General features: G+C 42.6%; 2 protein-coding genes across 5 annotated transcripts; one reads left to right on the forward strand and one right to left on the reverse strand.

The window, feature by feature from the left end:
• Positions 1 to 1,629: 1,629 nt before the first annotated feature.
• On the reverse strand, positions 1,630 to 14,459 carry VIPAS39 (VPS33B interacting protein, apical-basolateral polarity regulator, spe-39 homolog). Of its 3 annotated transcripts, none has more exons than XM_075282327.1 (20): positions 14,415 to 14,459; positions 14,124 to 14,338; positions 12,568 to 12,667; positions 11,857 to 11,997; positions 11,740 to 11,778; positions 11,596 to 11,660; positions 11,317 to 11,373; positions 11,129 to 11,221; positions 7,508 to 7,541; positions 6,805 to 6,907; positions 6,364 to 6,391; positions 6,213 to 6,289; positions 6,015 to 6,090; positions 5,615 to 5,746; positions 5,480 to 5,521; positions 5,302 to 5,391; positions 4,313 to 4,399; positions 4,141 to 4,230; positions 3,753 to 3,857; positions 1,630 to 1,713 (listed from the first exon to the last, which is right to left on the reverse strand). In XM_075282327.1, the coding sequence occupies exons 2-20, from the start codon at positions 14,217 to 14,219 to the stop codon at positions 1,693 to 1,695; spliced, it is 1,476 nt and encodes a 491-aa protein (XP_075138428.1). In that variant the 5' UTR covers positions 14,220 to 14,338; positions 14,415 to 14,459; the 3' UTR covers positions 1,630 to 1,692. The 3 variants fall into 3 exon arrangements, with proteins under 3 accessions (XP_075138428.1, XP_075138427.1, XP_075138426.1); XM_075282326.1 differs by having other exon boundaries at positions 14,124 to 14,341; positions 14,415 to 14,449; XM_075282325.1 differs by having other exon boundaries at positions 14,124 to 14,451.
• Positions 14,460 to 14,655: 196 nt separating this feature from the next.
• Positions 14,656 to 27,096, forward strand: AHSA1 (activator of HSP90 ATPase activity 1). Of its 2 annotated transcripts, none has more exons than XM_075282314.1 (9): positions 14,656 to 14,863; positions 20,876 to 21,066; positions 24,421 to 24,503; positions 24,647 to 24,764; positions 24,954 to 25,042; positions 25,254 to 25,376; positions 25,495 to 25,596; positions 25,713 to 25,764; positions 26,661 to 27,096. In XM_075282314.1, the coding sequence occupies exons 1-9, from the start codon at positions 14,784 to 14,786 to the stop codon at positions 26,831 to 26,833; spliced, it is 1,011 nt and encodes a 336-aa protein (XP_075138415.1). In that variant the 5' UTR covers positions 14,656 to 14,783; the 3' UTR covers positions 26,834 to 27,096. The 2 variants fall into 2 exon arrangements, with proteins under 2 accessions (XP_075138415.1, XP_075138416.1); XM_075282315.1 differs by lacking the exon at positions 14,656 to 14,863 and adding an exon at positions 19,274 to 19,359.
• Positions 27,097 to 27,414: the final 318 nt, after the last annotated feature.

Consider the following 27,414-nt stretch of genomic DNA (forward strand, 5'->3'; position numbering starts at 1 on the left):
ATCTTACCTGGTGAGAATATTACCCTGATAAGTGTCAAGAATCATGCCCATTAAATCCATGCACTGAGAAGGCATGAGGCAGGATTATTCCTTGTTGATAAGCCAGCCGAACTGGCAAAGAACATCCAAGTTAATCTGCAGGCTGGTCAGATTGTCCATCTTGGAGGAGGTTTTCTTCAGGTTATCCAATAAAGCAATCACGGCAACTCCTCTGGAATGGAGGATGGTCTTGAGGAACGCTGTCACCGTGGCAAATACTCAGGGGGGCAGGGGCCAGCCCAAAGGGAAGAGTGGTAAACTGAAAATGACACAAACCCACAGCAAAACGAAGAAGTGATGGCATAGCGCAATGGGACTCCATGTGGAACCTGCAGACATGGACGAACCTGTTGAGTCCCTCCAGGTCCAGAATTAGGTGAAGCGAGTCGTTCTTCTTGGGAACAGTGAACAGATTAGAATAAAAATCCTGGAAACACTCTGAAACTTGAAGCGGTACAAGGATAATGACACCCTGCTGCTGAAGCACGGAGAATTGAGTTCGAAGGCAAACTGGTCAGAAAAAAATCTTCTGTTTAGAAGAGAGGAAAATTCAACAGAGTAGCCTTTTAACATGACCATTCAACTTTCAATGTTGATGCTGGCAAGCCAGTTCTTCTGGAAGGAGAGTAGCTGTCCCCCTACCCGAAGAGCCCCAGGTGGGGGAGGACCTTTATGCAGAGGAGGGCTTTGAAGAGGAAGGCCTGGAGAACTTGGTACAGGACTGCCAGGCAGCTCTGCGCTTGAAAGAGGGCTTTTTGGACCGAGACTCCAGGAAGTCTGCCACCTGGAGTGAGAAGCAAAGGCACGAAAAAAGTGAAAATGTTGAGAACAGCTGGAGGAGGGAGGCTAACGCTTAGGAGAGCTCTTTCACCCTGTAGCTTCAAAGATGAGCTTTTCTAGGCCTTTGCCAAAAAGCCAGGCCTGTTCATCCTGAGAGAAGGGAAGAACCACAACCGACTTCTTAGAAGCATTGTACAGGTAGTTGGAAGAGTTCATAATTTGAGAGATGAGCAGCTGGTTTGCCTGGATGGGAGCTTCTTTGAAGAGATTCCTCTGCACCTGTTTGGCCTAGGAAATGCAGGCCTTGCTGACCAAAGAAGCTGCAAAGGAAGGCCACTGAGAGGAACAACTGCTACAAATGCCACCTTGGCAAGAGAATCTATCCTCTTGTCTAAGGGGGTCGCTGAGTGAGGCGGTATCTGCTAAATAGTAACCTTTAGGGTTCACCGCAGTAGGCTCTGACCATATGGAGACACACTGGTCTGGAAAAGACGCCCCGTGGTTGGGCAAGACCAAAGGTGGGCGGTGACTGTGGTGGAAGGAGAAGAGTATCTTTGATCACATGGATGAGCTCCTGTGACAGGATAAACTCTCTTTAGCTGTGATCATGTGACCTGGGTTCTCAACAGTCCATCCAAGGCAAGGAGTCAATGGCTTGGTTTACTGTCTTTCAATTGTCCTGCTTGCAAAATACCAGCAGCTCTTCACGATATAATTAGCATCTGGGCTGGTGATTTACCAGCCAGATACCAGCCCTCTCCAGTTTTCCCTTAATCATTCTACACAGTTCACTCATGATTTTCAGTCTTATTTTATTACAGATACAACAGACAGAGCTGCACATGTTTACAGTGGTTCTTCTTGATTTGCCTTTCAGTTCTTCCAACGAATTTGCTAGAATTAAAAATAAGCCATGCATAAGAATACAAACTTCTCTGTTTTTAATATTTTACTACTTTTGCAGAAGAAACCTATGTAAAAAAACAAACAAACAAAAATGCAGGCTATGCAGTAGTTTTCATAACAATGACAATCCATTACAATGATTTGTAACTGCCTGTGCCCCAAACCATGAAAAGTCCTCTTTAATAAGCTAGATTGAACTCTTACATTGCCATCACAACTGGGTTTTGTGCCCATATACATGGACCAGGACCTGCAATAGCTACAGGTGCTTATGTTTCATATTTTAATAGCTATTTAGTTTTGTGTATTTAATAAATCTTAAGCTTTTCATTTTCAAACCTTATGGAGGAATGCTGACCCAAGTGCTTAAGATGTCAGGTCACAAGTTTTGGGTTCATTATGGTTTGTGTGTGTGTGTGTGTGTGTGTGTGTGATTAAAGTTTTTGATAAACTACAAAGAAAGTTTAATATACCTAGTCAGGAGATATTTTGACATATACAGATTATTCACACGTTTGGCAGTACACTGGATATTTTTAAACTTCTGCAATAAAAGAAAATGGAAATCTGTTTTGTATGTGACATATTTTTGAAGAAAAGAGTAGCAGGGGCAACATTTAATAAACAATTAAAATGGCCTCTGTAGATGTAAATTTTACAGTGGGATGTTCTATATAGAAACATGAAATATTATAGATATGATCTCTCACATTTACACAGTTGATGATTATCTATAGACTGCGCTACACCCCCAATAAACGTAAAGGACCTTTCACCACCTCCAACAGGTCCAGTTATATGCAGGGATTAAAAGTTGCTGCTCCACTGATTCTGGAACAGTTGGTTTATTTTTTGTTCTAGCCCCCAACCGTTCCTGAGTAATCAATGCTGTTAGTTTTGGTGTCTGATATTCTGTTTAACTCTGTATTGTCAGGAGGGCAGTGTCAGGCAGGAGTAGGCAAGTGGGCATGATTCTAAGCCTTGACACTGGCTGCTTCTGATAGGATCCAGAAATATACGCTGTTCTAATTAAAATAGCCTTGGGCAGATGGGAGGAGTGCCAGCCCAACATAAAGGAAGACACATCCTCAACATGCAAAATGCAGAAGACAAAGAGTCAGAAAACACAAACCCTTCTATTACATGCAAGTCTTCTATATTGCCTTAAAAAAGTCAGTATAGTGCTGACAAGAAACATATTAGGCCCGGTGTCTAGTCCTAACAATATACTAATGTACCAAGGACAAGAAGAGGATTCGCCAGGAATCGTCAAGGACTGCGCTTCCACAAGGTAGTATGGTCAGTGGAAATTCTTTATATGAGTCACAACACATCGCACGTTTCGGGGTTTAGACTCCTTTGTCAAGCGTTAATGGACTAGCGCTTACATGGGCATGAGAGCTATTGTTAGGCCTCCTCCAAGTGCCAGGGCAACCATCAGCACCCCACAATAATATCATGGCATAGAACTGAGGTTAGCACTGACCATGGATTCTAAGGGGCTGCACTACAATCTCTTTTATTGCAATAGGGTGTCAGCTATAATATAGAGCTGGTGCCAATGGGGGCTTTCAACTCCTGAACCTGCACCATCTGTGCGCCGTATGGTAATGAGTTAAAAAAGATGTGGAGACAGAGCAACGACATAGAGAATATTATGGGTTGTAGATCAAGGAACCATACAATAGATATGTGCAAGAAATTGAAGCATTTGAAATTGCAAATTATTAAGTCAAACCTCTACTTCTTGTTATAGCATTGGGAGCCATAACTCCACATATTACATTGAATGACCACTCCCTACACTGCCCATTTTATCTGAAGTACTCTGTCACAAACATCTGCTGTTATTGTACCTTGAATTCCCATAAACCTCATGTCTCCTTATAGCGTTGGGGTTACCACTGGAGATGCACTTTAAAAGTATTGAATCATTGAGCTCTACGCTCTGCTACCTTTATGGTAGAGGGGGAGCTTTTTACCTTAAACCTTCAATTCTAGCATGTAGATGCTCTATCTTTGCTTACCATGTTACTGAGAATGCTGTCTATTTTCTCTTCCTCTGTGGACCCCCGATCTACTTTACATCGATAAACCATCAGTTGTTGCCGGTCCTTCAGGTCTTTGTATGTCTGTTAGGTAAACACAGGAGATGGGGGTGGGGTCACATAACTAATGTATAGTCTTCTCAACTGCTTCTGAATAACAACCACTAACCAGTGACTCACTTTACTGTGCACATATGGGTTGAACCCCAGTATTGCAAACAACCTGAGTGGTAAATTAAAAAAGCGTTCCAGGTTTATGATATTGATGACCTCTCCTTAAGTCAGATTGTGGGTGACCCAAGTATCAACCTTTGACAAACTACAATTTTAGGCATTCCTGGTATCAGCAGGATTATCCTTCACTCACATCTATCACAACATCATGACACTTGTATTTAGTAGCCAGGGATATTCTTGTCTCAGCATCCTCCACCAGCCGTATATAATCCTGTAGGATCTGGACAGAAAGAAAGGTTATAAATATAGAGAACTATAGCAATAACACATTTCTTTCCTGCCGCAGGTAGGACCGCACTCACCTGTGCAGGGGCCCCATTCTTATGCAGAATCTCTACCACACGGTGAAAGCCAACAGGAGCTTTTTTCTTGGTATAACCCAGCCAGTTCTAAGGAGATACAGAAGGGCATGTCACAATCTCTGTATTGGTGCCAGTGACTCCCTGACTAATGATTTCTTTCCCTTCCCCAAAGGATGGAAAGACTAAGTCTTAGTTTAGCTTTATACAGGTTGAGGTTATCAGGTCATATTAAACAGAAAACATCTGTACAGTCTGCAGCTTTAGTGTCTTTAGACCTTTTAGTCAGATAGTATACTGAAGTACATTTACAAACATTTCATAAGGTTTTAAACTTTTACAGACAAATCCATCAAGTTTACGCAAAGACTCAATATTTACACTGTTGATCCTAATTTTTAAAGGTCTCGACAATAAGCCCTGGCATACTGAATATCAGATTCTGGGTCAAAGCCTGACTGACAGCAAACCATACTAGCCTCACCATAGCTCAGAGTTTTAACCTAACTTTTGTTATTTCTTTTGTCTATCCATTTACGTCTTAGGATTAATCACAGTTTCCCAATGGGATACAGATCGGGAGAGTTTCCTGGCCATGGACCCTAAATTTCAATGTTTTGTTCACCAAGTCACTTTCATCACAGTTTATCATTTCTTATCAACAATCCCGAAGCCAGTTCTCCCCATGAAAAAGATCAAGGACAAATTGACATAATACAAGAGATGGCAAAGATCTGCCTGTAAAAAAACACTGTGTGAACCCTTAGAATTGTACTTCAGTATATCATAGAAAGCTCTGAATTAAAGATCTAAGAACACTGAAGCACCAAACTTTGTGAAAACCAACATTTGTGTCAGTCCCAAAACTTTTGGCCATAAATGTATACAAACTTCCCCTTTCCCATGCTGCTATATTCTCAGTGTATAGGTATATTATACAGGCGCATATACCAGTTATATCATACATGCAGGAAATAGACACTGAACCAAACCTTGGTGGTAAACAGAGCATCCACATCCATCCACAACCGTAGCTTTGCTCGTGCTGCCAGCGCTGTCAGGATGTACAGTTTATCTGGGATCTGTTAGGGACACATCAGCACATTATCTACATGTGACACTGGAAGCGTACAGTATGAGCACACAAAATGATTCAGGCTGTTCACTCACCTTAAATGTTTTACGCAGGTTGGCTGGACTACTGAACATACCCTGGAGAGACCGAGAACAAGAGACAATAAACAAAAAACAATGAGAAACATACTCCTAGGCACTGCTAAAAAGCACTGCATGGGTATTACTTACCTCCGCTTCAGGATAGTGGTAGATACAGCAGTAGTACAGGGTGGTGACCAGTGGCATAAAGAGCAAAGAGGCTTTCCGAGGGTGTTTACGGAAAATTTCTTGACCAGAGGCCTCCAGGTGCTTGTCATTCGCCTGTAGATACAGAGGACCAACCAGGATAAAGCTGAGGCCACCCCAATATAAGGACAAGGGAGCCACAATGCAACAGGGATTGCTCCAGCTGTCATACCCAGGAACCATATCACTATATGACAGCAACCCTTCATATAACTTGCAAACTCAGTAAAACTGAAAAAGAGTGTTCATGGGGGAAGTTGAGGGAGTGGAAGAAGTTCTTAGCCACTGATGGTTCAAAAACTATCTTAGATTTCTCTTATATACATAAGGGACCAATACACACCTCAATAATGATCTGTCTCTCCAGCAGCGTATAGTGGTCTTGTACATGGGTAGCATCTTCTGACGAGAAAGGGAGGCTGGCAGGAGAAGAGGGCACAAGTCAAAGTAGGGAAGATCTAACATTATTCATTGAACTACTTGTCTGAGAAATATGAGGGATCTGAACCTATAATAGTGGGGTGTAGCTTTGCTCACTGACCTGAGGCATTTACTCTTCAGAAAGTCTCTGCGCTCCTCGGCCCCTGGGATGTCCAGATGCTCCCTGTATTTACATAGCTGTAGGAACAGACTGTATTATTAGGGTTCATGCAGCCTAAAGGATGATGGCCCAGGCCAATATGAATACTTACAGCTAGCTCCTCTGTCCACTCCAGGTACCTGCAAGATTACAACAAGAGTCAAATATAAAAAAAAAATTTTTGAGGAGTCTTCAGTAGTTGATACCTTTTTTAATGACTAACTAAAAATGATGACATATTGCGAGCTTTCGGGACTACTAAAAAGGTCCTAGCCTGATGAAGGAACCTTTTTAGTAGTTCCGAAAGCTCGCAATATGTCATCATTTTCAGTTGTCCGTTAAAAAAGGTATCAACTACTGAAGATTCCTCAAAAAGAAAATTATATTTCATATCCACTGGCTAACATGGTACAAAGATATTTTTCCTTAAACAAGAGTCAAGTGATGAATAGATGAGCTAATGATGAGAGCTCGCTTTAAAATTCCCATTCACCTCAAACTCTCATCCATCAGAACCCATCTTTACTGTGCCCCATTCTCTCTGCTGTATCACCTGAAAAGCTCCAGCAGTAGCTGCTGCTCTGAAGTCTCCTTCAGGTAATGAATAAAATGTCTCAAGGCAACTTGTCTTATCTTCAGCTCTCGAAACAGAATGTCTGTGAGAAAGACCGAGAAGAAACCAATAAATAAAGCTGCACGGTTAGGGTCACTATGTTTTCTTTCATCTGAGACAAATGCAAAGCAGCTCTATGTTCAATTCACACAAAAGAAAACAGTAGACTGGCACTACATTACTACATTTCTGTCTCATAGGGAAGATAGACTGGCACTATTCCTGTTTTAGGGAAGGACAATAGAATACCATTACGCTCACAATGCAACAGAGTAGTCAGTCTTGCACTATGTTTCACAGACAGGACAGTAGAATGGCACTATATTTGATTTTAATAGAAATGACCAGAAGCTGCCACTATGTTCATAACTTGCAGGGAGGACAGTAGACTGGCACTGTGCTTATGTCTCACAAGGAGAACTACAAATTTACACCATGCTCATGTTTTACAGGAAGGATCAAAGACTGGAACTTATGCTTATGTCTCAGAGGATGGACCATAGAATAGCACTATTCTCATAACTAACAGATAGGACAGTAGACTGGCAGGATGCTTGTGTATCACAGGGAAGATTGCAGATGGGCAAGAATTAGGGCATCAGTGGCAGATGCTAGCCTAGGCAGTGGTCATGGGAACACTAACCAGATCGTAACGTCCTCTTCAGGAAGATCAAAACCTGAAATCAGACGAAAAAGATTTAGTGACGGCCTCAATCTAGGGAAAAGAACAACAAGGTATACAGTAGAAATTAGATGAATAATTATAAGACTGGGTAGGAGTCTTCTTATTGGAGACTTATACTCCGGGTTAGAAGGTTCTACTCTAAACTGGGACAATTCTTTGCTCCACATTCCTGTAATACGACTACAAACATTCCTATATACACTTGCAAGAAATAGTAAATGATCGCTTTGGAATTACCTGGATTTCTGCATTGCCTATTAATAAAGTGCAGTCTGATTGTTATCTACAAATCGAAAATGATAGCAAAGAAAATCTAATAATACACCAACAGTAGTACCGTTAATGTGTTTCACTGAGAATACTGAGAATACTCAGAATACTGTAATAACTTGAAGACCCCAGTTAACGCTGTCACCTACCCCAAACAGCTGACAATAATATTTGCAAAACATTGTTAAGGAATTTTGGACTTGTGCTGTTGCTTCACCCATCGTATTCTCTTTTTCAATATAAAACAGCGTTACTTCATACAGTTGTAAGAGTTTTGACAAGTGGTTGCAGGTACAAGAAATAAGGGTTTTCTTTGCTCAGGGTACAGTAGTTTAGAAAAGCTTAACTTCTTTTTATAAATAGCATCAGCACAGTATACAAAGTGACAAATTTACCCAGTGTTCCAATACTGCGGATATTCTCTGGATGAGAGGTGGAGAATTTATAGGTTATATGGATTCAGGGATTTGCCTTGTACGTATCGCTAGATATTTGATGCGGGATATATCAGTCTGTACTGGTAATGGGAGGTCATGAATATTTTGTAATTGGGCTCTGCTATCCCTTTGTATACTTCATCATTGTATAAAATTCAAGTCAGCTATTCCAGTGGTAGACTGACAATAGGGGCAACAGTGGGTATCCCTGTCTGCTCCCTTGGCGAACCTTAGCGGGATATAACCTGGCCTTATGTTCCGTATAACGGCCATCCACAATGGTTCTGAAAGCTCTGAAGAAATACCCACGCCTAGTCAGCTCCACCAGAAATTGTCAAATGCTTTTTCAGTGTCTATAGTAACTACAGATGGTCAGGCATGGTTTCCTGGTTGCAGCTTTATCTCATCCAGCACAGCTAGGACTTTGCATATGTTATTTGTGGTGCCAACAGACATGAGATGATGCTATTAAATTTGGCAGGATTCCTGCCTGTTTTTCCACCTTCAATTTGAACAAGATTTTAATGTCCACTATAAAGGGTGGAGAGACAGGTACTGACTGACTTGTTTCCATAACGTCTTGCAAAATTTAGATTTCATTCCATCAGGGCATTCCAGATTTTACCGTTTTGATTACATCAGAGATGTCTTCCAAAGTGACCAACATGTATGGAGAATTCAATTGATTCTGGCACAAAGTGGGTAAAATTACTTTGTCTAAATAATCTTAAGCTTTTTATGGACAACTGAAGATTCCACATAAAGCCCATAGTAGAAAGCGTAAAAGATTATTTATTTTACTTGGGAGTGATGTGACTAAGCCTTCTGATGTTTGCAGTTTGAGAATAGAGGACACCCTGCACATACCATTCTCTAACCTTGCCATAAAACACCCTGCTTTGTTCCAATATCAAAAGTACATGTCAGGTTTTGCTGTCCGCTTGAAAAATCGGACATCTTTGTGTACGGACAGTTAAAGAAACCCACGGACAGTAAAAGAACGCACCCGATGTCCATTTAAAATCAATGCAAAATGTAACGGACACAGCTAGTGTCCGATGCTAATGTCCACGCAAGATTTTGCACGGACATTAGCATTGGACACTAGCTGTCAGACACCGATGGTAGTGTGAACGCTCCCTGACAGAATGAATGACAACAAACCGAAATCTAGAAAACCGTGAGGAATTGATACAGAAAGTATATTGGAAAATTGTATATCTTTTTATTGTACATTTGTTTGTCAATATTGGTCTGAAAGTGGCCAACCCCTTTAATATCATAAGGTAATACTGATTTTCTTTAAAAAAACAAACAAAAACTGTGTGCATATATCTGAAAAAGTCCTGCGATAATTCATCACCATCCACAAAGTAAATGCCAATGATTATGAGCCAAGTGTTATAAAGTTCCATTGGTTGGGTCCTGGCTTTAAAAGCCTGGAGTATAGTTGTTTTATCGGTGAAGTCCAGGTATCTATTACTTGATTTGGTCGAGGGCACTCTCACTTTGAGGATATCACAGGCCATTGCTTCCTCTCTATGGTTGTGGGGGAAACCCACTCTTTGAGATCTCTCCGCCTTACAAGGCCCCGTTCCTACGGAGTAACGCGCCGCTCATTTAGACACGTAAACACGTGTCAGAGCGAGGCGATTCAAAATAGATCCCATTGATTTCAATGGGTGCCGGCTTACGCGCACTACCCATTGAACTCAATGGGAGGCTTTATAACCCATTGATTTCAATGAGTAGCGGGCGTAAGCCGGCACCCATTGTAGTCAATGGGATCTGTTTTGAAGCGTCGCGCTCTGACACGTCTTTACGTGTCTAAATGAGCGGTGCGTTACTCTGTGAGAACGGGGCCTAAGAGTTCTGGAGTCCCAATGCCACACAAGGTGCCTAGATCAGAAGTGGTGACTGACTCAGGTACATTTGAGATCTGCAAATTGTTTCTATGAGACCAATTTTCAAGGTCTTCAAGAAGGTCTCAAAAGATCTTATTGTCTTGGGCTAAGTCACTTGCCTGAGCATGAGTTATCTCGACTTCCATTTCTAAAAGTTAATATTCTTGCTTCCATCTCTGAAATATTCTTAATGGCATGATACCGCATGCTGCAGGTTTTGCAAGATTTTAGCCACAGTACCTGTCAGTGCTTCTCTTCTACCAGGGGCTATGTGCTTCACCAGTCACAGCAAGCTTTACATAGTTGAGTTTGGATGCTGGAAACTCATAATACATCTCTGAGGCCTCGGATTCTAAGGGAAATTGAGATGCTGGAGTTGTGAGATAGATGCGAACTCACTTTCTGTTTGGCTGTGACTATGGCTATTACCATCCTTTAGAAAGGTAGAGATGTCTGATTTTGTTGCCGTAAGTGTTTTTTTAAAAACAGTTGGAGCAAAGCCCTGAAGCTGCATGAATAAACCTCTTTCCTGCATTGATAGTTCTAGTACCTGAAGTCATCACCCAACAGTTCAGCTACCCTTACACTGTCCAATAAAATCATACCTTAGCATTCGTTGCTCCATCAATGATTTCAATGTGTCCAGGCTGGGACAAACCAAAACAATCCTAAACATAGCATTATGCATTTATGCTAAAAAGGTCCAAGTCTGTCTCATCAGTCCATAGACCATTTTCCCAGAAGCACCGTGGAACAGCTGGTTTTGGTCTAACTTGAGACAAGCCACATCATTTATTTTTCAGGACAGCAGAAGTTTCATTTGTGCATAATGAAATGTTCGGAACAAAAATAAAACCACTGCACACATGTACACATATGAATAGATGTCAAAGATGGGAAGATGTCATCAATCCTAGATATGTATAGGTAAAGTCAACAAGAGTGAGGAGAAGGGTCACCTCACTTACCGCTGTGATGACATTGCCATCATGAAGTCGTACTGCTTCATCCAGCAACAGCAGCTTGTCCTTTAGAGAACGAAACCTCTCCATAGAGCACATCTGTGGGAACACAGACTGGTGTTAGACATTACACTGCAGGAGAGAGAGTGAGAGAAATGGCTTAGTCTGTCCATTGCTGGGTGCTCAGCCCCTACCTTGCCTCTCTGCATCCTCCGCACAGACTCCTCAATGCTCCAGTCTCCACTGTAATCCTGAAATATAACCGCAGACACAGAGTGTGATCACATAATGCAGGTGACAACAATCACTCACCATCATCAGTCATGAGGAGGGAGGGGGGTCAGCTAAACCCTATAGATTTTACATTGTGAGTGGCACCTACATGGTATGGTGTAACATCTATGTACGATGTACAACATCTTGCTACTGCACCCCATGACAAGGACCAAGGTAACCCCTTCTTTCGTCAATACCTGGTACTCAGACTTGGGTTTACGTAGCTCTGGAGCAATGTATTTAACATCTGTATGTAAAAAAGCTGAAAAGATAAAAAAAAAGGTCAGAAGAGCGCAAAAGAGCCATACACTCAGTGGCAACACATCTAAGGCTGAACATACCATCAGAGAGTGATTGGAAACTGTCAGGCCTGGACCTTCCTGTAGAGAGAAGAGTGCAATTAGATATGCCACTGAATACGGCTCGAATACACAGCAGGACTGCCACAGACCACTAACCTCTGAATAGGCTACTGAAGGATGCGGGTCTAGGGAAGGAGTAAGAGGAGCTTGACGTTTCAGGCCGTGACTTATCTGTAACAAAATTTCTGGACTCAGAGCCCCGGGAACTGGACGTCTCCTGGATTGACCAGGATATACCTTAAAGGAGAAACACAGTAGGTCACATAGCAGACACTATGCATTACCATTGGCATGACTTATCAGAGTATGCTACATTGTCCAAGTGGACTGGGCTTGATCATGCAATATCATGTGATCAGCCAAGTGTGAATGTTACAGCGTCAGTATTAGGGCCCTTTCACACTTAATACTTTTCTGTCCATGTGCTTTCAGTGGAAAAAAAAACATAAGGAAGTACATTGATCCAATATGGTGAATGAGACATTTACACACCCACTGTTGACTGAGAGACACTAAAAAAAAAATCATGGCATGCACTGTCTCTTTTCTATACTTGCCTCGGCCATTCAAGTCTATGGGGCCTCCGAAAGAAAAATAAAACAGACAACACATATATATCATCTGTGTGCTGTCTGTTTTCATAGGAAACATTGCTAGGTGATGCTGAGAAATAAGACAGCATACTTTTTGGGGGCATGTTTTTGCAGATCGATGACACATGGGAATACACTAGGTTGTACAAGGTTCATTGATTTCTATTCTGCAAACTGCATAGTTAATATGAAACCAGCCTAACTTATAACTCACTTCCCACAGGTTCTCCGCTCCAGGTAAACTTTTCCCACTCCTCATCATCTTCCTCCACAAAGGCCTTTAGGCTGTTCACCGCTCGCTTAGATTCCTTCAGCTACAATTGAGAAGATGATAAATAGAGAGAATGATCCGTAAATCGCTTAAGAAAAATCAAAAACATACCCCAGAATGTGAACTTGCACAGTATTTAGTATTTATTAGTAGGTAGTACAAACAATCATGCAGCAGTAAGGGAGCGTTCACACTACCGACGGTGTCCGACATGTAGTGTCCGCTCCTAGTGTCCGCTCAAAATCTGTCACAGACACTAGGAGCGGACACTAGATGTGTCCGTGACACCTGTCATTCACTTTAATGGGCATCGGGTGCGTTCTTTTGCACTCCGTGCCCGTCCTTCACTGTCCGCTTGTAAAGATGTCCGACTTCTCAAGCGGACAGAAGAACCCTGTTTTTCTGTCCGCTTGAGAAGTCGGACATCTTCTCTTGCGGACAGGAAAGGACGGGCACGGAGTGCAAAAGAACGCACCCGATGCCCATTAAAGTGAATGACAGGTGTCACGGACACATCTAGTGTCCGCTCCTAATGTCCGTGACAGATTTTGAGTGGACACTAGGAGCGGACACTACATGTCGGACACCGACGTTAGTGTGAACGCCCCCTAAGGCACAAATATGATCTTTTTCAGACACTACTCACTCTTGAATGTTTCAATCAAAACCTTTATAAGTTGGCGTACATATTGGCATATTTTACTGAGGATGTGCCAATGCCGGCATGACTGTTTGTGAATTTGCACTTAGTATTTATTAGAAAGTAGTACGAGGAAAGATACTGTGGAGGGTACTATGGATTTTTCTTGAGTATGAGGAGGAGAGAATAAGATGTGTTGACTTAAAACGTAACTCCAGTTATGAACAACTTTTTATAACTAAATAATGCAAGAGACTATAGGAAACTTTGTAATATATCTTATTAAAGAGACAAGTTTTCTTTCTCACTTTTTAGGCAGGTACTTTCTTCATATTAGCCTATGTGAAATAGAAAAGACACATAAATAATTGCTGCGGTTACACTTTTTTTTAACATTGCTAGGTTGTAGATGAGAGGCTATTAGTACACAGAATAAGGCAATAAATCAATTAACCAGCCGGTAGGGGAATCCTACTCAACACTTTCCAGTTCCATAGAATTATATGTATGATGCTGAATACAGAGATGAATCTAATGTAAACAAGCAGTCAGATTGACGATGACGGGCAGGAGAACAGCTTAATAAGTGAAATAGAACACAGATCTCTTGAATAGGATATATTACAAAGTTTCTCATATGTTCATAATTATATATTCATAGATGAAAAGTGGTTTGTAACAGAAGGGACGCTTTAAGAGAGAAGAAGACTGAGGTGGACATTAGGGATTACTGGAAGGGATACTGACCCACAATAAGTATAGGAGGCAGTGACTGACTGGTGTATGGGGCGAAGTCAATACAGGAACAGAGTGACTGAACAATGGAGGGTATGCTGGCACAGTGGCACTGACCATTTACCTGAGACAGACCATCTTCATCCTCATCTTCAAACGTGAAAGCCTTGCACTTGGAGGCGTGCCAGTAGTCCTCCTCATCTGCTTTCAGCCTGGACATCAGGGCTGTGGTGTGAACTTACTGACAGAAAAGGGCTTCTAACCCCCGAGGACCAACAGCGCCACCCAACAAGCGGAGTTAGACAAGGTTACATCAAGGCGCCACTATACAGGCAGCTCCTGCTGAGATAGGACACATTCATACATTACATGATATATTGGAGCAGAAGAGTATGAGGTAAAGAAGAACTCATACCTGTCACCAGGATGCGCACAACACTGACAACGCAGAGCAGGCTGGGATCTGTAGTTCACACAGTGTCACAGATTGCAAGCAATAAACTACAGCTCCCGGCATCCCCAGCGATCACTTCCCTCTTTGCTGACAGTCCAGAAAGTAAGACTGCTGTCAAGGACATGGATGGCAGAAATTGTCATAGTAACACTCCTACCCGATTGTCTCCAATAAAATGGCGGTGACAGCATAGAGAGCGCGCTGACGTAGGGGGCGGGGCCAGGCCGTGCCGGCTTCCAGGCTGTTCTAGTAACTTCCACACGAGATATAAGTGACGGGAGCTGGCGGTTATACAGTATATACTGGGGATACAGTGAGCAGAGAGGCAGCATGGCCAAATGGGGAGAAGGAGATCCGCGTTGGATTGTGGAGCAGAGGGCCGATGCCACTAATGTGAACAACTGGCACTGGTGAGAGGCGCATTGTATTACATGCGGGCCATAGGGAGAATATTTTATTACACTATAATATATTATATATATATTAGAATACAGGGAATATAGTAAGGGTATTATGTGAGACTACAGGTCATCTTACTATTGTGTGTCTGGCCATGTTCACATTATTATATCAAATTGTACTGTACTGTAATACCTTTTAGCACACTGCACCAGGCCCCGGTGAGACTACATTGTGTCATATTACAGTACAATGTACCTGGCACTGGTGAGACTACATTGTATTATATTACAGTACAATATACCTGGCACTGGTGAGACTACATTGTGTTATATTACAGTACAATATACCTGGCACTGGTGAGACTACATTGTGTTATATTACAGTACAATGTACCTGGCACTGGTGAGACTACATTGTGTTATATTACAGTACAATGTACCTGGCCCTGGTGAGACTACATTGTGTTATATTACAGTACAATGTACCTGGCCCTGGTGAGACTACATTGTGTTATATTACAGTACAATGTACCTGGCACTGGTGAGACTACATTGTGTTATATTACAGTACAATATACCTGGCACTGGTGAGACTACATTGTTATATTACAGTACAATGTACCTGGCACTGGTGAGACTACATTGTGTTATATTACAGTACAATATACCTGGCACTGGTGAGACTACATTGTGTTATATTACAGTACAATGTACCTGGCCCTGGTGAGACTACATTGTGTTATATTACAGTACAATATACCTGGCACTGGTGAGACTACATTGTGTTATATTACAGTACAATATACCTGGCACTGGTGAGACTACATTGTGTTATATTACAGTACAATGTACCTGGCCCTGGTGAGACTACATTGTGTTATATTACAGTACAATATACCTGGCACTGGTGAGACTACATTGTGTTATATTACAGTACAATATACCTGGCACTGGTGAGACTACATTGTATTATATTACAGTACAATATACCTGGCACTGGTGAGACTACATTGTATTATATTACAGTACAATATACCTGGCACTGGTGAGACTACATTGTATTATATTACAGTACAATATACCTGGCACTGGTGAGACTACATTGTGTTATATTACAGTACAATGTACCTGGCCCTGGTGAGACTACATTGTGTTATATTACAGTACAATATACCTGGCACTGGTGAGACTACATTGTGTTATATTACAGTACAATATACCTGGCACTGGTGAGACTACATTGTATTATATTACAGTACAATATACCTGGCACTGGTGAGACTACATTGTGTTATATTACAGTACAATGTACCTGGCACTGGTGAGCCATTCATGTAATTACATGACTTATGTGATACAATGTATTGTAAATATGTAGACTAATATTATATTAGAGAACCTATACATAATGCTAAATGTACCTCATTACATAGTCACCATATCCCTGATAAAGATTTTCTTTTTCTTTAAATCTCTCCAACTGTTATGTAAATTAGCTCTTGTATTGTCAAGTGGGTGGTAACCTTTGGTTTCTCTCACAGAAAATAAAAGATTGCTACCCACTTGGCGAAAAAGAGCTAATATACATATAGCCTATGGGGGGGTGGAGTCTTATCTTTTGGCTATATGGATTAAATAACATTCAGGGGCACATCTGCTATGAAATGTGTATCAATTAGTATTTTGCACTTTGTGACATGGTTGTCTGACACCTTGACACTTTTGACAAGATACTTAGAATAGTATAGAAATAACCTAAGTATTTGCCTTACCTATCCCTCACCAATCTCTGTAGTCTGACTGTCGGTGGATGAAGTTTTGATCCAGTAATGTAAGGGGGTGTTCAAACTACCGTCGGTGTCCGCTGCTAATGTCCGTTCAAAATCTTGCACGGACATTAACAGCAGACACTAGCTGTGTCCGTGACATTTTGCATTCATTTAAATGGAGATCGGGTGCGTTCTTTTACAGTCCGTGTCTGTCCTTAACTGTCCGTTCCCAAAGATGTCCGACTTTTCAAGCGAACAGAAAAAAACCTACATGTCGGGTTTTGCCGTCCGCTTGAAAAGTCGGACATCTTTGGTAACGGACAGTTAAGGACAGACACGGACTGTAAAAGAACGCACCCGATCTCCATTTAAATGAATGCAAAATGTCACGGACACAGCTAGTGTCTGTTGCTAATGTCCGTGCAAGATTTTGAACGGACATTAGCAGCGGACACTAGCTGTCGGACACTGACGGTAGTGTGAACGCCCCTAAGCTCTGCATCAAATGTTGCTGTTGGAGGCTAAGATACAGCGATCATTGAGGTGACTATTAGTCTAGGCTCAAATCTGAGCTTGAGAGTGCAGTGGAGATTCCACCACAGAAACGATTAAAAGTTGGTGCATAGAAATGTCCTGCACTGAGGGCCCTTCTCTCCATCAGTTCTGGTATAAAAATTATGGCCTCCTTCCAGACCCCATTATAGTCTATGGTGTTCGCAGGTAACACCTTCTCTCCGTCGTTCAAGTGTGCTAGGCGCAGATATACCTGACACTGGTGAGAGGCTTATTACAGTACATTTTAAAGGGGTTGTCTCTTGGATAAAATGGAATTCATATACTAATCTATCCCCCCCCCTGCTTTCTTTCTAAATTACATAATTTAATAAAATGGATAGGATAAGATAATCCTTTAATAGTCCCACAATGGGGAAATTTCAGTGATACAGTTTCATAGATGGTACAGTAGTATATAACAAGAGAGAAAAACACATACAAGCTCATGGCAGATAGAGAAATCCTAGGAATCAGAGCAACTAAAAAGAAAGAAACACAGACACACTGCAGGATCATTTAGTTCTCTGTGTGAAGTGATGTTAATAATACAGCCTGACCGTGGTTGGAGGACATGAGGAGGGGGGTCACAGCATGTAGATATAACAGGCAAAAAAACATTTGTTTTTTTGCAGAGGTGGGGGACATATGCAGCTATCATGATAACATGTGGCAGTTTCTTTGGTAGGTAGTGAGATCTCATGCTCACAGCTGATAGTTCGGTATCTTGTATCAGCGCTATTGTCCATTAACCACAAAAAAATACCCCAAATATCCTTCATCACAAGCCCTCCTCTTCCTTTCTTCTTACCACTGTGTTATATTTACCCATTTTCTGGTTATTCGGTGACATCACCAATATTGCCTCAAAAATGCATGAAATCTGCCTTGTTTCATTGTAGTGAGGCCGTAACAGATTTCTTTCTGGCAGGAAAAAAAATAAAAAAGCAACCTAGAAATTTTAGGAGTAATAAATGTTTATTAAATTTTTCAAAAAGAACAAGCAAAACAAAGTAGAAAGGGCTTTATGCCCACACAACAAATGCTGAAGGCTTCACAGGGCCGATAAGCAAAACAGTCTCCAGGGGAACACCGGACGAAAAGGGCAAATATAAAGATCCACAAGACACGGAAGGGAGGACAGGCAAGGGGGAAAAAAGAGGGACAGAACCCATAGTTGCCAGGAATGGAAAAACCAGAAGAACAGGGACTTAACTAAAAAGAGAGGAGAAGTCCACAGATTCCTGAAACGCGACCCACGGCCGCCAGAGGGCTACAAACTTAGCATGGTCGGGAGAGTCCTCCTCAGCCAGGGCCTCCATTCTCTTAATAAGGAGGAACTCTTGGAGCCATTCTGACAGGGAAGGCGACTCGGAGCTACGCCAATGACAGGGATAACCATCCTGACAGCCGTGAGGAAGTGGCGCAGGAGATCACACTTAACCTTGGAAAGCTTGCCGGGATGAGTGACAGGAGGGCCACCTGAGGAGAGAGGGCTAGGGAGCGACCACAGACCCTCTCATAAAGGGCAAACACAGCAGCTCAGAAGGACCAAACCCTTCCCCAATCCCACCAAATGTGGAAGAAGGAACCCTCTGCAGAACCACAGCACCAACAGAGATCCGGCTAAAACTTATGTAAGAGGGTCAGGCAATGGTAGCAATGGGTCAGGATTTAAAATTTTTCTTCTGAGCACTGCAGGGTAAAGGTAGCTTATGCGACTGGAGGAAGCAGCGGCAGAGAGACGGACACCCAGGTCAGTTTCCCAAGACCTGCTATAAGGGGGGAGACCTGGAGTGGCAGCCATCAGAAGGATATCATACAAAAGGGAAAGGGTATGAGTCGGAGCCTTAGACAACAAGAGAATGGACTCAAGGGCAGATAAGGGGGGAGGAAAGGAGGGGCTGCAGGGAAAACTTACTCCAGAAGGCGGCTAGTTGGTGGTATTCCAGCCAAGAGAGATGGGCACCAGGGTCGGCTGCACCCTGCTGACTAAAGAAGGGGGAGGAGGACCCTGGCAGGGAGCCCAGCCGAAGGGAGCTCAGAGACAGACCATACCAAAAACGCTGTGCGGACAAACCCAGGGGGAACATGGAGTTCCCAAAAAGGGGGGTCAAGGGGCCAGGGACCCTGGCCAAAGAGGCTGACTGACAGACGCTGTCCCACAATGACAGGAAATGAGAGGCAAGCGGGGAGAGACATATCGAGGAAGGATGGGAATGGGAGGGTATCCAAGGAAGATACCTTGAAATTTTAGGAAGTGGAAGCTTTGCTAATAATACTGCTCTAAAAACTGCTTCAGGCTAAAGCCCCATTTTGCAGAAAAGCTGCTTGTTGTTGTAGTTTTGTAACAGTTATACTATTTTCTTTCTGCTCAGTCCACTATTGGCTTTGGCAAGATCGAGCCTTAGCTTCAAAAACCGCTTCAGAAAGCTCTGACCCCTCTCCCTTTAGTCTGTGCCTGCTGGCTCAGGGTTATGTTGGAGTTTCTTCCATTCTGCAGTTCACTGATGTATAAATAGCATGGTGGGGGAAGGTACCATGTCCTGTAAATAGCTCATTCCCCCCTCTATGTACAGGGATTGTCGCCTGGCTGCCTTGTCACCTGAGATCTCGGCGGTACTGCATTTGTGACAGGTAACTATATGTTCCCCTGATATGGCAGGTACATTGGATATAATCCCCTCATTCCAGAAATCTGGCATCCCAAAAGAAGTTGTGCAGAGTGGTACAAAATTTGTGACTTTCATGTCACTCCCTCCACTTCTTACATGTGTGTTAGCCTCTCTAGCATAGTTTACACCAGATTTATTAAATGTCACTTTTTAGTAAGGTGCAAAAACCTTCACAATGTCAGTCCAGTAAGAAGAGAAGTTACAGAAATGGTGTATCTCACTATTCTACGCTGTTTCGTAACTCTCATTCAGTAGCTATGGAAAAATCCTACCTATGCTGTTTCCATAAAGCCCTGCCATAGCTGATAGCCTTCACAGTGAGGTTGTGGTTAGGTAAGTAGCAGGGACAAGCAGGCTGGTGGGTGGGCTTATTTTAGAGATAGTTGGACACCTATTGCACATTTATGGCATATCCTATGAATACCCCTACCCTTTTAATGCTTCCCAGACTCCTCTTCTCAGGACAGGCATCCTGGTAGCTCCCTATTGCTTTTCAGATTCCTTCCCTAATTGTAGCGCCTCATCTTATTCCTTACGTTCTGGTCTCCGCTAATGATCAACCATTTTCTAGAGTCCTTTCTTTATAGAGACGACTTCTTTTAGTACCTGATATTCGTCTTTGTGGTGGTGAAGTTGCTTGCAGGATTTATTCCTACTGTTCTCATTGTAATGCCCCCCCACCCAGGTAAAGTCTGACCAACAGCTCACCATGCGCTGCTTTTCTGCTGAGTTTCTATACAGTGGACAATCAGAACAAGTAGAGCTGCAGTGTAAAGGATAGGACAAGAGAATAGCAATCTGAGCCATTGGGAAAATAGAGGTTGATTACATACTACCTTCAGTAATAGAATCTCCTCTGATATCTGATGTGCTAGTCATTCCTTGCGGGTTGTAGGTACTGTCATAACTTACATGGCAGATTCCAACCTCCCCTACTAAAAAGTTCAGGTTTGTATTGATAGTATTATGTATTGCATAAATGACTTCTCCCTAAAGCTGAATGCATTATTCTTTACTCCCCACAGGACAGAACGTGATGCCTCAGCCTGGTCCACTGAAAAACTAAAGGAGCTATTCCTGGCAGTCAGTGTGAGTGGTGAGGAGGGTAGCTGTGAGGTGACAGAAGTCAGCAAGCTTGATGGAGAGGCCTCTATCAACAACCGAAAAGGGAAACTCATCTTCTTCTACGAGTGGGATGTCAAGCTGAACTGGACAGGTAAGAATCTGTACGGCACCTCTGATCTCTTCAGTGCCTCCGCACTGGGGATATCCCATATCCAGAGGATATTACTAGGGCACAAACTGCAATCACTTACAGAACTACCACAAGTGCTGAAACACTTATTACCAAATTGATTGTTTACAGAAGCCTCTAGCAACATGACTATTGACACTCATTATATTACAGTGACCAATCTGCAGAGGGCGTGCTGTCTAATGCCATGTTATACCAGTTATTTCTCTCTTAACAGTTCCTGACCAAAATATTACCTGCAGTAGGTGTCGTTTCAATTGTCAATTGAAATATTTATGTGCATATGTGATTAAATGGTGTCTTTAAGATGCTTTATGGCTACAAAGCTAATAAATGTGCTGGGAAAGGACCTTTCACCACCTGTTAAGTCCAGCTCTTTGCATTTAATAGGTGCTGATGTACTGATTCTGCAATGTCTTCTTTAGCCCCCACCGTTCCCGAGCAATCAGTAATGTTAGTTTTGGTTCCTGAAATGCTATTTAGGCTCTGTACTGTCAGGTGAGCAGTGTCAGACAGGGACAGGCAAGGGGTGTGATTCTGAGCCCTGACACAGTCTTCCTATGACTGGAGCTCTAAATCATAACCTCTGCCTTCTCCTACTTACTGTTACCCACCTGACAGTACAGAAGCGAAGTAGCTTATCAGGTACTAAAGCATTGATTGATCTAGAATGGTGGAAGCTAGAGAGAAATTCTGCACAGGAATCAGTGTAGCCTACAAATAGATTTTAAGAATTGGAGTTGGTGAGGGTGACAGACATGTAAATTTCTTTTGAGGCCACATATAGACTTAGTATTGCATTGACAAAGAACTTTCTATCTTGTACGCAAACGATAACACAATTGGGCTGTTCCGAACATGCTGACGTTGCAGAATGGTGAAGCCATTAGTCAGTAACAGCTTATAACCTAATTTATGTAAAAGACAGCAATGCGGATAAAAAGAACTCTTAAATCAGTTGCCACATGTCTTTAAGCCCCCTTCTTGGTACTATTGGCTTGGTAGTCATTGAAGTCTGGCCTTGTGGCAGGCTCAGTTCCTGTATAGCCAAGGCCTGTGGTTCTGCTTTATTACTTTCCTTTTTGAAGAGTCTTGCAAAACCTATGTTATGGTCCAGATATGCCTGTAGCACATCCCAGTACTTTCACAAATGATCAGTAGCAAAAATCTGAGGCTGACCCCCTGACTTCTGCTTTGGATCAGCCCTATTTTATGTAAAGGAGCTAATGAGGTTCATGGAAATAATGTGCTGAGAAACTTAAAATCCACATAGCTTTATTTATTTAAAATCAAATTGTGTTTTATTGAAGTCCCCCAACAACATTTTTTGTAACAAAACCAAATAAATAAAAATATTACGCACAGTTCAGTACAGTAGGGAATTGTTTTTATGATTCCTATGCCAACGTGACTGAAACAACTAAACCAAAACCCACCCACTGGCAGTGACAGCCCGTCTGGAAATTATAATGATGGAAAATACTTTAACTATAAATGGGGTTAGGCACTTTATACATTACAGAAAAGTGGCAAAGTTTACTATGGCATTCCATGTAGTAAGCAATCATGTCAGGAGAGAATATGTCAAGGGCCTGGAGACACCCCATATGGACTCATTTGTGTAGGGCAGGGGTGCTCACACTTCTTCAGCATGTGAGCTACTTTATAAACTGGCAAGGCAAAAGATCTACTACCCGCTACTTGTGGGCGGGGCCGGGGCGGGCCTGTGGCCAGGGTGGCAGCCCCGCCTGCCAGTGTCCGGAGATGACTCTCAGCCTGCGCTTTGAACAAGCAGCACCCCGGCTCCTTCCATCCCTAAGAGTGGGCAGCGCGTCATCCCCTGGAGCTGCTGCTGCCCGGCCTGCTTGTTCACAGCACAGGCTGAGAGTGAACTCTCAGCCTGCACTGTGAACAAGCAGACACTGGGGATCCCTGACTGCATCCCGCGATCGACCCATACATCCTTTGCGATCGACCGGTAGATCGTGATCGACGTATTGGGCACCCCTGGTGTAGAGCCTCACGTTATATAGAAATGCCCCTTTAGCTGGATAATGATTCAACTTGTCTTTCAGTTCAGTAATGAATGGGAATGATGAAACCAATCAGTGGAACGCAAAAGTTTTTCCAGTTTGGGATAATCTCAGGATAGAGGAAGGCGTGGACATGGAATCCACCCTGGCCTTAGCTAACAGACCCAGTAGACAGACAAACCCTATGGGTCTCCTGTAGTTTCAAGTCATAGAGGGAGCCACATGGCACTTACACTTTTCTCATATATATATATATATATATATATATATATATATATATATATATATATATATATATATATATATATATATATACGGTATGCACCAGAAGAGGAGTAGGTAGAATGGACAGCTTTATGAAGTGGAGGTCCTATTTGTAGGTACAGCTAGTACCATTCACTCTATTGCACCTGCTATCGGAAGTCTTTAAAAAAAAAAATCAAATTCCCAGTGGAGATCCAAGGGACATACATTGAGATAGTCAAGACCTATAAGTACCTGTGTGTGCTGCTCAATAATAAACTGGACTGGGCTGATCACCTGGAGGCGCTGCACAGAAAGGGTCAAAGCAGACTTTACCTGCTCAGGAGGCTGAGGGCCTTTGGAGTCCAGGGGCCACTTCTTAGGGCCTTTTTTAGCTCTGCGGTTGCTTCAGCCATCTTTTTCCGTGTGGCCTGCTGGGGGAGCCGTACATCAACCAAGGACAGAAATAGACTTGACAGGCTGATCAGAAGGGCCAGCTCTGTCCTGGGGAGCCCCCTGAACCCAGTACAGGTGGTGGGTGACAGAAAGATACTGTCCGTGGTGAGCTCCATGTGGGAGAATAAATCTCACCCCATGTATGAGACCTTGATGGCACTTGGCAGCACTGTCAGTGACTGACTGCTTCACCCCAAGTGTGAGAAGGAGCGCTATCGCAAGTCCTTCCTTCCATCCGCGATCAAGCTACATAATCTACATCAGACCAAGCGAAGATCACTCCATACAGAAAACTAAATGATCCTGAAGTCTTTCTTCTTCTGTTCCTTAGCTGCTATGGACTCCTAGTATATCTTCTCTTCTCAGCATATGTGTGTCTACGTCTGTAATATAATACTGTGTATTATCCTGTATCTGTATTACTATGCTGCTGTAACATACTGAAATTTCCCCACTGTGGGACTATTAAAGGATTATCTATCTACCTACCTACCTACAGTGAACATGGAGATTGTGGTTCCTTGCCTTGGGTGTGCATTTACAAATTGCTTTGTATAACTTTTTATTTTTTTTTCTCCTTCAGGGCATTCTAATTCAGGAGTGAAATACAAGGGCCACGTGGAGATTCCAAACCTTTCAGATGAGAATGACCCCAGCGAAGTGGAGGTAAGTGGCTGCATATTATTTTTCTGACTGTACAAAACCCCATGCAGACCTGAAGAGAAGAGTTTTCAAGTCTGCCCCTTCAGTGTATTGTGTGTCCTTCATGTGATTCAATTGTAGGCAACTTTCTGTTTGTTTTTCTCTAGATCAGAGTTTCTTTGGCAAAGGATGAGCCAGACACAAGTCTGAAAGAGCTGATGAAGAAAAAAGGCGTGCAGCAGATACGTGAAGCTGTTGGACAGTACATCGCAACCCTGAAGACAGGTAGGTGTATTCTGTATCAGACTGCTGGGCAGGAAGAACAATACCCAAGATCATTCTTTATACAGGAGGGCTGCAGTAAAATCTGACCTCACCAGAGAGGGTTATCATTTCTGCCATGGGATAGCCTAGGGAAAGTATAGGAATTTGCCTCTTTTCAGGGCATGGAAATGACTGTTTGTCTCTTTGCAGAATTCACACAAGGAATGATTCTACCTACTAAGAACGGAGTGTCCCACACAGGCGTGACAGATGCAAAGCAGAAAGTGGCTCCTCCACCGGCAAGTTTTCCCTCTTTATTAAGCTATGTTCATATATTGGTAATTTCCAGTGTGGCTGCTGCTGGTACACTGGATCTTAGGTTGCCACAGTAATGGCATAAGACATTGGATAATGTAGTAATGTAATGTTTGATGCTTGTATTTATTTGCCATGTTAGTCTGTAGGTTCCTGCTATGGATATGTAATCGTCATATATTCTTGTCCCTGCAGAGTCAGGACAAGACTGTGACGTGTCAGAACACAGGAGTGAAGATTCCCACCTGTAAGGTCAGCATGAAGGAGACATTCCTTACCTCCCCCGAGGAGCTGTACAGAGTGCTGACGACGCAGGAGGTAATGTATGAATGCCTTAGATATAGAATAGATGGAGCACATTAACATTTAAGGCACCAAGAGTTTGCAGATCCTGGGACGTGTGTTTGAACATTCCTGTCTTTTGTCTTCTCTACAGCTGGTTCAAGGATTCACGCATGCACCAGCCACAGTAACGGCAGAAAAAGGTGGAAAATTTCAGCTACTGGGAGGCAATGTCAGCGGAGAGTTTATAGAATTGGTGAGCAATGAACGTGTGTGTGTGTGTGTGTGTGTGTGTGTGTGTGTGTGTGTGTGTGTGTGTGTGATCAGGGAATGGGATACAGTCCTATACTGACCTGATTCTTTTCATTTTAGGAGTCTGAGAAGCGCATAGTCATGTCCTGGAGGTTCAAGACATGGCCTGGAGGTAAGAGACCCTGGAAAGATATGTGTAAAGAACATTGGGGCTAATTGATTGGAAGTACATATGCCAGTTTTCTGGCATAAAAGGGGCACATCTTGTCTTAAGTCTATTTTGTGCCCAAAAAATTAACATTTTTGCCACATGAAACCCCCCCCTTCCCCTTCCTTAGTTTCACTATTTCACATATAAAAATAAATTCCTCACATAACACCACTGAAAATGTCTTAATCATTAAAATATAAGATTTCTCCTAAATGGTGAAACTAATGAATGAAACTAATAAAACATGATTAAAACATCAGATGTTAAAGGGAGTCCATCATTGGCAAAACACATTTGTAACTAAAGATATGTTGGAATAGCCTTTAAAAAGGCTATTCTATGCCTACTTTTCTTCCTTGGATTCTTCCCACCGTTTCTTCTATAAAAAAGAGCTTCTTTTATGCCAACGGGCCTCACCGAGCACCAGGGGCGTTCACCCAGCACTCCGAGCACCCCCCCCTGCATCATCCCTCTACACTGTCCCTTTGATGTTTGCGCTCCATTAAAAGTAAAGCATTAAAAGTAACTAACCAGAAGAAAATGAAGGCTGATACTAGTGTGAAAACGGACTTGTTTTTGGAGCTTTGATACGTTCAGTGTTATACAAACCAGGTATAGCGCCACATCAATAACTACCTCGTGCAGGCTGAACAGTGGGAGATATGCCTGTAGATATTGATGTTACTGCTGGCTTTGCCATTCCTAAACTGAAAGCAGCAGCGACCATTTTGAAGTTTTTTTGCTTACTGGGAAGTAGAGTCTGCACTTCGCAAAGTGTGAATTTGCTCTCATGAGCTGCACGGAGGAGAGAGATGTTTGGGAAGATGGTAAAGCTCATGTGACTATTATGTCCACAGGTCACCATGCCACCATCACGCTGACCTTCACAGACAAAGGGGGTGAGACGGAGTTGCAAATGGAAGCACGAGGCGTTCCCCAGAGTGAGGATCAGCATATGAAAGATGGCTGGAAGCGATATTACTTTGATGGTATCAAGCAGACCTTTGGATATGGGGCAATGCTCTTATAATGGGGAAGGTGGGGGGGAGGGGTTTTATGGGGGTTTTTTTTTGTTTTTTTAAGTTTCTTTTTTTGTTTTGTTTTTTACCACTGTATAAATAAGAATATAATGTCTTGTGGACAGAGCACTGTATTTAACATTGGGAGGGAGGGGGCAGGGACAAGCGGCTCAGGATTGATGTGTGCACTGATTATTGGTTCATGGTTGTATATTGTCAGCCCAGCCACTTGCAGATGTATGTTGTCCTATCAATAAATGCCCATAAATTATTAGACTGATTGGAGTTGTGACTTTGGATGCAATGACTACCAGGAATGACTGTGACTGTTCCCCTTTTGATTATTTGTTGCAGTAGAGCCTGCAAATTCTGGGTACAGGACCTGTTTTGGAGGTCATGTGCTATTTAAAGAATATTCGGTTTACTACAAGCTATTCCTTACCCAAAGGATTGGAAATAACTGGTGGGATTCTGTCTGACAGATCATAAGAACAAAGGTCCCAAATGTCCTGTATGATTGAAGTGACACCTACATGCTGCTGTCTGTTCATCCCTATGGGCAGTGCCGGATTTAGATGAAAAGAAGCTCTAG

Source organism: Leptodactylus fuscus, chromosome 7 (genome assembly GCF_031893055.1).
Source record: "Leptodactylus fuscus isolate aLepFus1 chromosome 7, aLepFus1.hap2, whole genome shotgun sequence".
In the NCBI taxonomy this organism is placed as follows: Eukaryota; Metazoa; Chordata; class Amphibia; order Anura; family Leptodactylidae; genus Leptodactylus; species Leptodactylus fuscus.